The following is a 13,512-nucleotide window of genomic DNA, read 5'->3' on the forward strand; positions in this document are numbered from 1 at the left end:
TAAAAATAACTCTTACCGAACATATACCATGTGCCAGGCACTCTGCTATCCCTTCATATGCATTATCATGTTTACTTCTTACCCCGTAACCTCATTCCCTGATTACAGCTGAGGAAACTTTGGCTTAATTAGAGTTAGATAGCTTGTTTGAAGTCAAGAAGCTGGTAAATGATGGACAAAACATGGAAAGGAGTCTGTCTGTCCCCTTGCCCCCCATTCCAGAAGGATGTGTGCATAAATCCGTATCTTGGGACATACCCCCTTATTGACGTGCTCTATTGGCTTCCTTCAAGGTGGTTTCAAATGTAGAGAAATCTATCCAGAAGAATCTTTTTGTTTTAAACAGGTAGTGCTCGTTTCAGAAAAGTTTTAAATGTAATACCCCAATTTTTCGTAACTTTTAAGTTTATTGTTTTCTTAGGCTTAGCAAATTTTACAGTCATTTTAAGAGGATTTGAATCATGTTTGGTCCAATTTACAAATTAAACACCTTTAACATTTCAATATATTTATAAATTTAGTATATTTGGCTTCCTTTTTATGTATTTCAATGATCTGAATTAACAAATAAAACTTTCTTGTGATTCCTATACTCTAAAATTCCAGTAAATTTAACTTAAAATACATCAAACCTGACATCCTCTTCAATGGTCCAATACTGAACAAACCAGTGATATTTCAACCTAAAACCATAAATCTAAATTAGTAACATAATTACACATTTTAAATTGGAGTTACAAAGCTGTCACATTAATAGGGCTAATTGTCCTTAAAATATTACAAGTGTATAAATATAATAACAAATGCAAATAATTTCTTTACAATGCAAAAATATTAAAACTAAGTCTTTAGTTTGTTTAAATAGTCCTATACTTAATTCTGAATCTTCTTAGGATTTATGTACTCACTTGCAAAGGATAGTTATGTTGTTGGTTAACTCAAGTGGTCTCCCCAGTAAGGGGTGACATTCACCATCTTGATTAATTGAGGTTACTTAAGATCAAGTTTTCAACTAGCATGAGCCCTGGGATGCAGACATCCAGATGATTCTTCTTATGGTAATTAAGTCACAGGTCTCAAGACTCACGACGGGGTTGGGCCCCTGGCTCACATTATCTCATTCTGTACTCACAGAAGTCTGGGACTCCCACCTAGGCTGAGTGCTTGATTGGAGTTTGCCTTTCTTTGACTAAGATAGTAAATGTGTTTTGCATTGAACTTGCTGGGACTCCAAGACTTGCTTATTTATATCTAAGAAACGTGATGTTTAGGAAATGCCAGGCACTGGTCTAAGCACTTTACTAATATTAACAACCCTAGAAGTTTGGCATTACCGTCATCAACATTTTACAGATGAGGAAACAAAGGCGCAGAAAGTTTAACTAACATTCTCAAAGTTACAGCTAGTTGAAGAGCTGGAATTAGTATTTGAACCCAAGCACTCTAGCTGTGGAGTCTCTACTCACTACCTTTATGCTCTGTTGCCTTTCCAGATACACAATGGATTTTCTGTCTAAAGATAAAGATGTTTGAATTTGATGGGCTCTTGAATTTTTTCCTAGCCTTAGAAACATAAAACTCTTTAGGATACACATACATGTTAGAGTGTTATAACAGGAAGTCACTGAGCTCATACTGTATATATCTAGACAGTTGAGAGAGATAGGGTTCTGTAACGCAGGCTTTTTTCTCCTTGGCTGTATAATGAGATGATTGACCAACTATCGTGATAATAAATAGCTCCTAACTATTTTATTTATTTGGGAAATGTTTTAAGTACAGAAAATTACAGAGATTAATAAGGCAGATACCTTTGTACTTCCCACCTAGAATTAAAAGAATATTAACAATTTGAGTCAGGCCTTTTTTTTTAACGATCACTGACAAAGTAGAAGTCCCCTTTGTGCCCTTCCTCCCCTTTCCATCTTTCCCCTCAGAGCCAATCATGAATTCAGTTATATTCTTCCAGGCCATGTTTTCCTATATTTCTTTTAATAAGCTCATATTCCTTAAATAAATGACTAGATGCTTTCCTCACTTCTCCAGAGCTTTGGGGATGATTTAATAAGTATATTTCTAGCTTTGGAGATCAAATTCCATAAAATATGGACCTTAAAATGAGAAGAGGATGTCTCTTACTTTCAAAAATAAGTAAATAAAACAAAAAAACCTCCCAAACACCTCATTTTTAATCTTTGTATTCATCCATCTTTGCCTTGCAAGTAAATTATTTTTTAATAAATATTATACATATATCAGAAAACGTTTTAAACTATTCTAACTAATCGTTATTTTTACTCATGGGAAAACTGGTCATTATTTTTATTCATGTTGAAAGAAAATTTCTTAAATAATCATCAGTCAGATTTTTTAAAAAATAAGATAAAAGGTCATTTGCACAACACTTTCTGTGTAATATTCTTGCCAAAAATGTGTAGCCTGAATCCAATCATGAGGAAACAGTCAGACAAATTCAAACTGTGGAAAATTCTTTAAAATAAGTGGACTTCAAAAAGGTCAAAGTCTTGAAAGGCCAAAAGGAAGTTAGGACTGTTATAGATTATTAATAGAGACTAAGGTGACAGCTAAATGCAGGGCATAATCTTTGATTGGATCCAGGATCATAAAAAAAACAAAAAACAAAAGCCAGAGAGAGTAAGAGCAAGAACCGTAAAGGGCATTTTTACAACAGTTGAAAAGTTTGAATATGGGTTATATATTAAATATATATGTATATTAAATATATTTATTTATTATTTATATATTAAATAATAAATAAATATCATATATATTTATTTATTAAATATATTATTATATCAAGAATGAATTTCTTTTTTTTTTTTTTTTTTTTTTTTTTTTGCGGTGCGCGGGCCTCTCACTGTTGTGGCCTCTCCCGTTGCGGAGCACAGGCTCCGGACGCGCAGGCTCAGCGGCCATGGCTCACGGGCCCAGCCGCTCTGCGGCATGTGGGGTCTTCCCGGACCGGGGCACGAACGCGCGTCCCCTGCATCGGCAGGCGGACTCTCAACCACTGCGCCACCAGGGAAGCCCAAGAATGAATTTCTTGAGAGGGTTAATATCCTTTGGTCTTAGAAGATTTATGCTGAAGAATGTCATGAGATCTGCAACTTACCTTGAAATAGTTCAGGGGGAAAAAGTGTGCATGTAGAGAGAAAGTATTATTGTCAAATGTAAACAATTTATGAAGGGTTTATCAATATTCATTGTAATAGTCTTTCAGGTTTTCGTATATACAGTGAAATTTGAAAAATTTCAAATATACAGTGTTAGGAACAAAAAGGATGGGACTGGATGAAACAAGATTGGCCCATTGTTGAAAACTATTAAAGCTGGAGATGGGTACCATGGGAGTTCATTATGCTCTTTCCTGGATTACGTCTGTTTGAAAATTGCCTTAATAAAGTTCTTTTAAGAAATAGTAAAATATGGGGACTTCCCTGTTGGCCCAGTGGGTAAGACTCCGCAATCCCAATGCAGGGGGCCAGGGTTCAATCCCTAGCCTGGGAACTAGATCCCACACACCTCAACTAAGAGCCCGCATGCTGCAACGAAAATCCTGGTGCTGCAACTAAGACCTGACACAGCTAAAATAAATAACTAAATACATATTAAAAAAAAGAAATAGTAAAATAAAGGTCATTCGATGGAAATGTCATTTAACTCTCCGCTTGTTTGTCACTGTATCCCAGTAATGGAACAGTTCCTAGCATCTGGTAAACCACACACATTTGTTAACATTAGTCATCATAAAAGGAAGGTATGTCCAGATCTGATCCTTTGCTATTCACCTGCATATGTGGACTAATTTCATCAAGCACACAGTGTGAATTCAATAGAGAAGTTACAAAATAATAAAGCTTCTAACTGGAGCTAACAATTATTAGCTATTAAAGAATGCTTCTGTAGACTCACAAATGTAGAGAACAAACTAGTGGTTACCACTGGGGAGAGGGAAGTGGGAAGGAACAAGATTGGGGTAGGGGATTAAGAGGTACATCTACTATGTTAAAATAAATAAGCTACAAGGATATATTGTACACCACAGGGAATATAGCCAATATTTTATAATAACTATAAATGGAGTATAACCTTTAAAACTTGTGAATCCCTGTGTTGTACACCTAAAACTTATATAATATAATCAACTATACCTCAATAAACTTTTTTTAATTTATTTATTTTTGGCTGCGTGGGGTCTTCGTTGCTGCACACGGGCTTTCTCTAGTTGCGGTGAGCGGGTCTACTCTTCGTTGCGGTGCGCGGGCTTCTCATTGCGGTAGCTTCTCTTGTTTCGGAGTGCGGGCTCTAGGCACGCTGGCTTCAGTAGTGGTGGCAAGAGGGCTAATTAGTTATGGCTCATGGGCTCTAGAGCACAGGTTCAGTAGTTGTGACGCACAGGCCTAGTTGCTCCGCGACATGTGGGATCCTCCCAGACCAGGGCTCAAACCCACGTCCCCTTCACTGGCAGGCAGACTCTTAACCCACTGTGCCACTAGGGAAGTCCCTATATCTCAATAAATTTTTAAAAAGAATGTTTCTGTAATTTAATCTTGCCCTTCCTTGGTAATCACTCATTTTTATTTCCTTTTTTATCTTGTCCTTGCAGGTACCAGCGTGCTACTGCAACAAAAGGAACAAACGCTTGGGAGTAGTGACATTCGCTTGCTGATTACAGATAGTAAAGGCTTCAGTTGCCCTGAAAAGCAGGTCCTTAAACTCACAGTCTGCAAGTGTGTGGAAGGCGGTGGCTGTCTAGAAATGTGGCATGACTCCTACGTTGGCCTCGGACCTGCAGCAATCGCGCTTATTATGTTTGCCCTTCTGCTCTTGCTTCGTAAGTATTTTAAAAGCTACACTTCAGCTCTTTTAGTAATGTGAGTACCTTTTTAGGGTTTTTTTTTTTTTTTAGTATTTTGTTACTACAGTAGTCATTGATTTCTTTTGTTTTTCTATAATCACACTAGAATGCTATTGAGGGTGAGTAGGGAAGCAAGGATTGATCATTGATAAATTCACCAAAAGTTATTGAAGTGCTCTTCAGAATTTTGTTTTATAAGAATGTATCATCTCCTGATTTAAATAACCAAGGTTATTGTACATGCTCTTCAACACCCTTTTAACCTAAACCTTGTTGGTGTCTCCATTTTGATAAGCTCTGCGTGAGGGAGGGATGTTGTCTGTTCTTCCATACCCAGTGCCGCGAACAGCACCTTGTGCATAGGAAGCTGTCAGAAAAGATTTGTTGCATGCATTTAGATTATGGTTACAAGGTTATTTTACAAACTCATCTTTTTCCCATCGATCCTTGCTTTTCACATTCATCTTGTCAGAGCTCCACCTCCCCAGACCCTCTGCTTGGCTTGCCCCTTCACCTGCACCAACAGGAGCCAGACCCTCTGAGTGCTTGTATGTTTCCCAACAGTGACAACCAGCCCTACCCTCCCTGCATGCCCTCCAACGACTTTGGGTTTCCTTTAACTGAAGAACAGAAGACTGCAGCCTGGGGTCTTGTGGAACCAGTCCACTTGACCCCTGCTCGTGGGCAGAGAAACGCCTCCAGGGCAGCCTCAGTTATTACAGTGTCAGAAGACGAGCTTGTCAAAGCCATTAGTAGATGTTCAATTGAATGCACAGCACTCAACAGTTTATAGTGCACTTTTATACCATCATCTCCATTTAATGGGTAAAAATACAGACATGGTGGTAAATGACTTGTCTCAGCTTACCAAGTTTATAGGTAGGTAGGACTACATCTTTTACCTGGAGATTCCTTGCATTGCCTTCTCATCTCAGATTTCCCAGCACCTAACATGGTGCCTCGTACATGGCACACACTTGATAAATATCTGTTGAATTACCCCTGGCTGATTTCAGTCTTTTCATTACGCATAGTAACTATAGAGACTATTACATAAAAAGGAGCCTAGGGAGTAGCCAGCTCTTCCTTGGAAGCTGCCACATGGGAGCGTCAATAAAAGCTAATTTGGGGTGGGCTGCTTGCAGATGTGGTTCTTTACTCTGTTGATCAAGGGGCCAGTATTGGCCTTTACTTCGTCCTGGAGGTAGAATAAAATTGAAGGAGGGAGCTCTGAAATTTTATTAACTTCTAGATGAAATGTTATATATATTCTAAGGGTTTTTAATGTGGAATCACTTTAGAAAATAGTACTTAGGTAATTCAAAGGTTAACTGGAACCTCAGTGAGTCATGCCTTCTGACAAATTCTACTCTAGGGTAAAGTGGTGAAGTATAATAGAAGTTCTAATGTTCTTGAATATTTGAATATATTAAAGCTTCTACCCTTAGGGATTTCTGATTTCTTTTTTTTGTGTGTGTGTGTGTTACATGGGCCTCTCACTGTTGTGGCCTCTCCCGTTGTGGAGCACAGGCTCCGGATGCGCAGGCTCAGCAGCCATGGCTCACGGGCCCAGCCGCTCCGCGGCATGTGGGATCTTCCCAGACCGGGGCATGAACCCGAGTCCCCTGCATCGGCAGGCGGACTCTCAACCACTGTGCCACCAGGGAAGCCCTGATTTCTTTTTTAACACATATATATTTTTTAGATGGTGAATTTGCTCATATTAAAAATTAAATTGGTTTAATAAAAAACAAAAATTTCAGCCTTTAAGTTGGTTTTGATGATTTGGATAGTATCAAATCCAGTCTCGGTGTTCCACTTGTTGACCACAGTCTTTGTGATGGCCAAGAACTCTGAATCCATAAGACTCCCTCATCCTGCCTTTAGGCTTTGGTATAACTCACCCAAAACAGGCTTGGTGACGTTAGATCAGGGGAAGAAAAGAAAAACAGAAAAATAGGGCTGTAAATAAGTGAAGACTGAACTCAGGAAGTGATATGCAAACTCCAAAATTATGCAACATAAATTTGAAAATCTGTACTCAATTTTGTTTCTATCCAGTTGTACCACTTCTACTACTGAAGTGCCATTGTGGGAAGGGCGCCAAAGGCTTTACCCCCATCCCTGGTACCATAGAGATGCTGCATCCTTGGAACAACGAAGGTGCACCACCTGAAGACAAGGTCAGATAATCAGATGTCAACAGAACATGTCTTCTTTTCTGCTTTAAAGGGGCCTTGGGAAGTGTTTCTAACACCTTAGGTCATGAGAGAGTAAAGTGGTTACTACAGATTTCATTCACATGCCTTCGTTAAACACAGGGCTCGAATAACAACTTACTTTGTATTTGTTGCCAGGACAGAGCTGAGATGGTTCTGCTCTACCCTGACAGGTCCTAAGTTACAGAGAATGTAGAAGAAGCATCCGGCAGTGACACCGAGAATGTAGAACAAAGGTTAAAGAGAGGAAGAGTGTGTAGGGATTTAGGTAGAAATGTCTGTCCCGATATTAAATGGCTGTCTTCCACAGCCAGGTGCTTCTCCATTTCCATTCCACGCGATGCATAGGGCCGGCAGAGGGGCACCCACAACCCCCATTACAGTTGTAAAATGTTGCAAAATCCCCTCCCCTACCTACTTCATAGCCATCTCCCATCATCTCTCTATTGCATCTTCACCCGGGGGTCTCTTCATCATCATCTGCCATAAGCATCCTGCCTAATAAGATATGATTTAGAATCAAGTGTCAGAGAACTCGGAATAACAGTGGCTTAAATATAAACATGGGCCGTCTGGGACGAATGTGATGATTCCTCCACGGCATGGCCCCAGGCTCCTCCTTTCTCCTGTTCGTCCATGGAGGAGTTCCACTATCCTGCTGTCCCCACCCTCCAGACACCAGCTACCATCCCCACATTCCAGCCTGCAGATGGAAGAAGAAAAATGAGGAACCACTTTTTAAGAACACGTCCCAGAAGTTGCATACACCATTTCCACTTGAAATCCCATTAGCCGGAACTTAGTCTAGCAGCAACGGAGGCTGGGAAAGATGGTCTTTATTTGGGGGCAGCCATGTGTCCAGAATGTAAAACAAAGTAAGTGTTCTAGAACCGTAAAAGAAGGCATCAAACTCTAGAGGAAAGTTGAAATGCCACTGGTGCCAGTAGAGTGAATGGGCTGAGACCATACTTCAAAGTTTTTTGTTTTCTCCTTGGGTGAAAATCAGCTAACAAAACCAGAAGGTAGAGCGGAGATCTTCAGAAGACTCAAACAGAAGTCATTCAAGCAAAGTTTTCCTAATTTGCCTCTGTGGAAATATCTTATTCCCTGCATACGCTCACTTAGCTCAGGTCCTTCTACCAACCGTACTGACCGTCCGTGACTCGGCTGTATTTGCTCTCACAGGCAGTGCTGCCTCTTCTAGAGGCAGACCACAGAGACAGTGCAGCTGTAGGCGGCGGAGCAGGGGCTGTGACAACCAAGGGTGCTACCGTGAAAGGAAGCAGCTCCACTTCCTTTATCAAAGGGCAGCATGAGATGTCCGAGGTGGACGGCCGATGGGAAGAATACAAGAGCCTCGTCTCAGGGGGGGCCACCCAGGTTACAGGGACGACAGGAGCCTTGATGACCACGGAAACCCATAGGACCACAAGAGCCATGGTGGCGTCTAGAGAAGTGGCCGGAGCTCGAGCAGCTGCGGTGGCAGTGAACGAGGAATTCTTAAGAAGTTATTTCACTGAAGTAAGTGTTGGTTTTTATATATTGGCGGGGAAAGGGCGGGGGGACATTTCTATGTGAACGGGATGTTATTAGGGTAATCATTTTCTTGGATCTAAATGGGACATTGTTCCTTTCGTTAAGAGAATGCTTACAGGCAATGAGAAAGGAGAGGTGTGACCCACTGGGTCAGTCAGTCAGCTCAATTATGTGGTGACAACAAATGACCCCACGATCTTGCTTCTCGCCAGGGCATATTTCCCACATTCGTGCTTTTGCCCCTCGATGCAGCTCTGCTCTGCCCTATGTGGTCCACATTCCAAGATGTGTGCTGAGAGCACAGCTTGTGCCCAGGAACCTGGCGTCCTTGGGGCGCAGGGAACAGAGCAATGCCAAATCTGGCAATGACCCCCAAAGCCACTGCCTTTCCCCACTCATGTTTCATTGGCCAAAGCGAGTCACATGACCAGGCTGATGTCAGTGGGTCAGAAAGTGCTGTCCCTCTGCAGGAGCAGACTTGATAGGGATACGCTGGGTAGGGTGGGAGGGGAGAGACTATGTGACCTAAAAAACACAATCTGTTATGTCCCTTTCAGTGTTTTCTTTTGAAGGCAAGTACTTGGTTCACTATTGAGGTGGTTCATAAAAAATTAGAAGGAAAGTTGCAGGAAAGATGATGGGATGCAGTCAGAAAGCTCATGCCTGGGATTAGAAATTAGAAGCTTCTCTTGAGAACAAGGTCATGCCTGGGAATGGGATGGGCAGAGTCAGATTGCTAGGGTCCTGAAGGACCCTTGAGAGGAGTGAGGGGATGGGCTTCCACAGAGGCCAGTTTATTTCTGTCCCCTCCCATCTGCATGGCTGCAAATTACCTGTGTGCTTCCCCACTTTCTGCTCCCTCCCATCCTCCCTTCTTTCATACCATCTGCCCACCCCCAAGTAGACGGGGAAATGGTGATTTGGTCAGTGTCAAGGAAGAGCACTTCTTGTCCATTTCCTATCTCACTGCCAGGCTCCACTCTGGTGTCCTGTTTTATTTCAGTATCTTTTTCCCTCTCTGCTCTAATCCTGCATGAACCAGTCTTGATTATGTATGTGTGCTCAGCTTTTAATTTGGAGATCATTTCGAACTCATCAGAAAATTTGCAAGAATAATAGAAAGTTTGAACTCCTATATACTCTTTACCAGATTACCCAAATAGTAACATTTTGCCACATTTGCTTTTTGCCTTTTCTCCCTCCCTCCCTCCATCTGTCACTCTCTCTCTCTCACACAGACACACCCACACACCCACACATGCACACGCACATCCTCTTACGTTACCACAGTACAGAGATTGAACAGTGACACAGTGCATATTTCAGTTTAGCCAGTTATCCCCAAAATGTCTTTTATAGCCACTGTTTTTCCCGTCTAGGGCCCTGCTTTCCATTTAGTTGTCATGACGCTTCTGTCTCCTTTAACCTGAAACAGTGTCCTCTGCCTTTCTCATCTTTCATGATATTAATATTTTTTTAAGAATACAGGCCAGTCCTGTTGTAGGATGTCCTTCAATTTGTGTTTCTCTGGTGTTTCTTGTCTAACTACAAGACTGAGGTTAAACACTTTGAGCAGGAATTTAGAGTCTTGTTCTTAAAGGAAGTGTGTCACTCATTATATGCCTGTTTTTCTTTCCGTTTTAGAAAGCTGCCTCTTATACTGAGGAAGATGACATTCACACAGCCAAAGATTGCCTTCTGGTTTACTCTCAGGAAGAAACTGACTCTCTCCAGGGTTCCATTGGCTGTTGCAGTTTTATTGAAGGAGAGCTAGACGACCGCTTCTTAGATGACTTAGGATTGAAATTCAAGACACTCGCTGAAGTTTGCTTGGGTCAGAAAATAGGGATGGATACAGAAATTGAGCAGAGGCCAAAACCTATGAGAGAAACAGACGTGAAGGCAGCTTCACATTCATTCTATGAGCAAACCAGGGTTAATTCCGAGAATACTTATCCCTCCGGTATCAGCTTTCAAGTTCCAAAACCTTTGCATGAAGCAAACACAGAGAAAGTCACTCAGGAAATAGTCACTGAAAAATCTGTGTCTTCTAGGCAGGCTCAAAAGGTAGCTGCACCACTTTCCGATCCATTGGCTTCTGGTAACGTGATAGTGACAGAAACTTCCTATGCCACGGGCTCCACGGTGCCACTGAGCACTGTGGTCCTGGACCCCAGACAGTCCGAAGGCCTGATGGTGACGGAGCGGGTCTATGCCCCGGTGTCCCCCCTGGGAGAGCAGCAGTACGCTAGCAAGGGTAGCATCATGGTTACCGAGAGAGTCATCCAGCCTCACGGGGGCTCACCTGGCCCCCTGGAGGGCACCCCGCATCTGCCCAATGCACACTATGTTATGGTACAGGAAAGAGAGCGCTTCCTCACCCCCAGCTCCCGTGTGCAGCCCCCTCTGGCCACGCACAGTGTAGCCGTAGGACAGAACATGACAGTGACGGAAAGAGCGCTAACACCAGCTTCCACTCTGCGATCTAATGACCAGATTCCTGCCGAAGCCTCTGTAATGGCCAAAAAGACTGTGCTTTCTGGAGCTGGAGTCCCGGGCCCTCTGCCAGACTCGGGCTTCGAGAAGTCTAGTCATTCTAATTATACGATAACCACATCTTCCGCCAGGGTCTCCAAGCTTAGCACAGTCCAGCAGTCCTTCTCCTAACCATACACTGCCCCAGAGTTTAGCTAGCAGTGACTCATTTCATGTTTTCAAAGGGCCTGGCTTTTCATGAGCCTTACAGATGTAAGAGGCACATAGACCTTGGGCTTCAAATTTTTCTCAGTCACTAATATGCAGAGAACCTCACTGTCTCAGCTTCTAGGAGTGCAATTCAGAAATGCCCCAGGACTTACTGAGGGGGCATAATGATGATGCTGTGACTTAGGTGCCTTTGAGTGACTTATGGCCAAACAATACTCACAATACTCCCAAAGCAAGTTAAATAGAGAATAAATCTGGTTTCTAAGAATTTTATCAAATTAACAAAGTGTCCAGTTCATGAGCCATCCAACAGAGCCCCCCATGAAACTGAGTGGGCCTCTTTGCCTACCATGTTAACATTTAACATTGCTGTTCTGTATTCCATACGTTCCTGCGCCTAGCAGATTATCAACAACTTATTTATCCAAAGATACATGCACAGTTTGAGTGACCCGTTTTGCTTGTTGGATTTCCTTAAAACTAGAAGCCCTTCAATCCACGTAAGGTTAATTGAATTTTGGAACACTGACATGGTAAGAACACACATTGTGTGTTTCTGTGCATGTAACTGTGTGTGTGTGTGTGCATGTGACTCTGAGTGTGTGTGTGTGTGTGTGTTGTATGACCTCAAAAATAGCATTATACCTTCCCTTTATCACTCAATAATCATGAAAATATTAAATACTTCAAATTCAGTAGAATAATTCAGGGCAAAATTCATAAATATAAAATCACTTTATTTTTATAGGAATAATATACTATTAAAAAACTCAGGATACATTATCTTCTAATTTAGTACATCTAAATTAACTATATACACTGTGGTAAGAACCCTTTTCACTGCTATAAATCTTCAGTGCCTACCATGGTTGCCAAATCAATATTTGTACAATTAAACTGAATTTTAGAAGCTACTCTCTTTTATCTATACTTGCAAAAAATACTGAAAGACCCTATAATTTCTATAATTGTGAGTTTGAAATTATGATTTTTTCCATATCTCCAAGTCATTGACTATCTGGTCATGGCTTACTACATGGAATATTAAATATTGTGTGGCTGACGTGAATTTGTACATCTTGCCTGTCTTTCTGAAAAGTGATTTGGGTGTTTTGGCCAAATAAATAGAGTATATTTATTGCTCCTTGAAGAAATGATCCATTTCAGATTTCAAAGTATAAGTGCACATCAGTAATCAATTATATAAATATCCTCCAAAATAATTTCCATAAATTTTAAAGGCTGTGATTTCATGAATTTTTAATATATTTACTAGGAAAATGAATCTCTAAAAATTCATTTTGTGGCACACTTTTTAAAATGTGTTATGCAAAAGGTTTATACTTTTTTACTCCCACTGACGTGTATGAATAAAAAGCAAATATTTTTAGACACCATAAACCTGTGGCCAAAATGAAGGTCACTGTTCCATGCTATAAAATTTCTATTCTCTACGTACTAATTGGTTTTGCTTTTTTTTTCATTATAGACTTAGTAGTTATTTTTTGCCAAGTCTGAAACAAGAATATCACTACTGTGTGAAAATGTGAATGTGACCTGTGTACTCCAGACAAAACTTGGTCTTAAATTTCCTCCTCAGATGGGCTTAAAAAACCTAACATGTCTCCTATATATAACGTCACCACGTTTTCTAAATGATTTTCTTTGTTCCTGAAAGGGTGATTTTTATTAGTTTTTACATTTGTCCTACGGAATAAACGTTGTATTTGTATGTGTATCATCAAAATATTTAAATAAAAAGGGGAACTTCTCTGCAGCCTTTTGCACATATCTTCTTATTGTCCCCATCCTCTAACTGCCCATATCTTCTTTTTTTTTCCTTGTTAAATAAGGTCTATTTTCTTTAATTTAATTTTATTTATTTTTTTATACAGCAGGTTCTTATTAGTCATCCATTTTATACACATCAGTGTATACATTGTCAATCCCAATCTCCCAGTTCATACCACCACCACCACCACCACCACCACCCCACTGCTTTCCCCCCTTAGTGTCCATACGTTTGTTCTCTACATCTGTGTCTCAATTTCTGCCCTGCAAACCAGTTCATCTGTACCATTTTTCTAGGTTCCACATATAGGCGTTAATATACAATATTTGTGTTTCTCTTTCTGACTTACTTCACTCTATGACAGTCTCTAGATCCATCCA

The 13,512-nt window shown here is 40.9% G+C and overlaps 1 protein-coding gene across 1 annotated transcript in view; it reads left to right on the forward strand.

Annotated features, from left to right (window-relative positions):
- Positions 1-13,117, forward strand: part of DSG2 (desmoglein 2) — a 49,169-nt gene extending 36,052 nt beyond the window's left edge. Inside the window, exons 12-15 of the mRNA XM_081253252.1 lie at positions 4,628-4,855; positions 6,941-7,062; positions 8,284-8,619; positions 10,279-13,117. Coding sequence (XP_081109378.1) covers positions 4,628-4,855; positions 6,941-7,062; positions 8,284-8,619; positions 10,279-11,301 — 1,709 coding nt within the window. The 3' untranslated portion in view covers positions 11,302-13,117. The remainder of the gene's footprint in view (positions 1-4,627; positions 4,856-6,940; positions 7,063-8,283; positions 8,620-10,278) is intronic.
- Positions 13,118-13,512: the final 395 nt, after the last annotated feature.

The sequence above is a fragment of the Mesoplodon bidens genome, assembly GCF_964165515.1.
Source record: "Mesoplodon bidens genome assembly, chromosome: 13".
NCBI lineage: Eukaryota > Metazoa > Chordata > Mammalia > Artiodactyla > Ziphiidae > Mesoplodon > Mesoplodon bidens.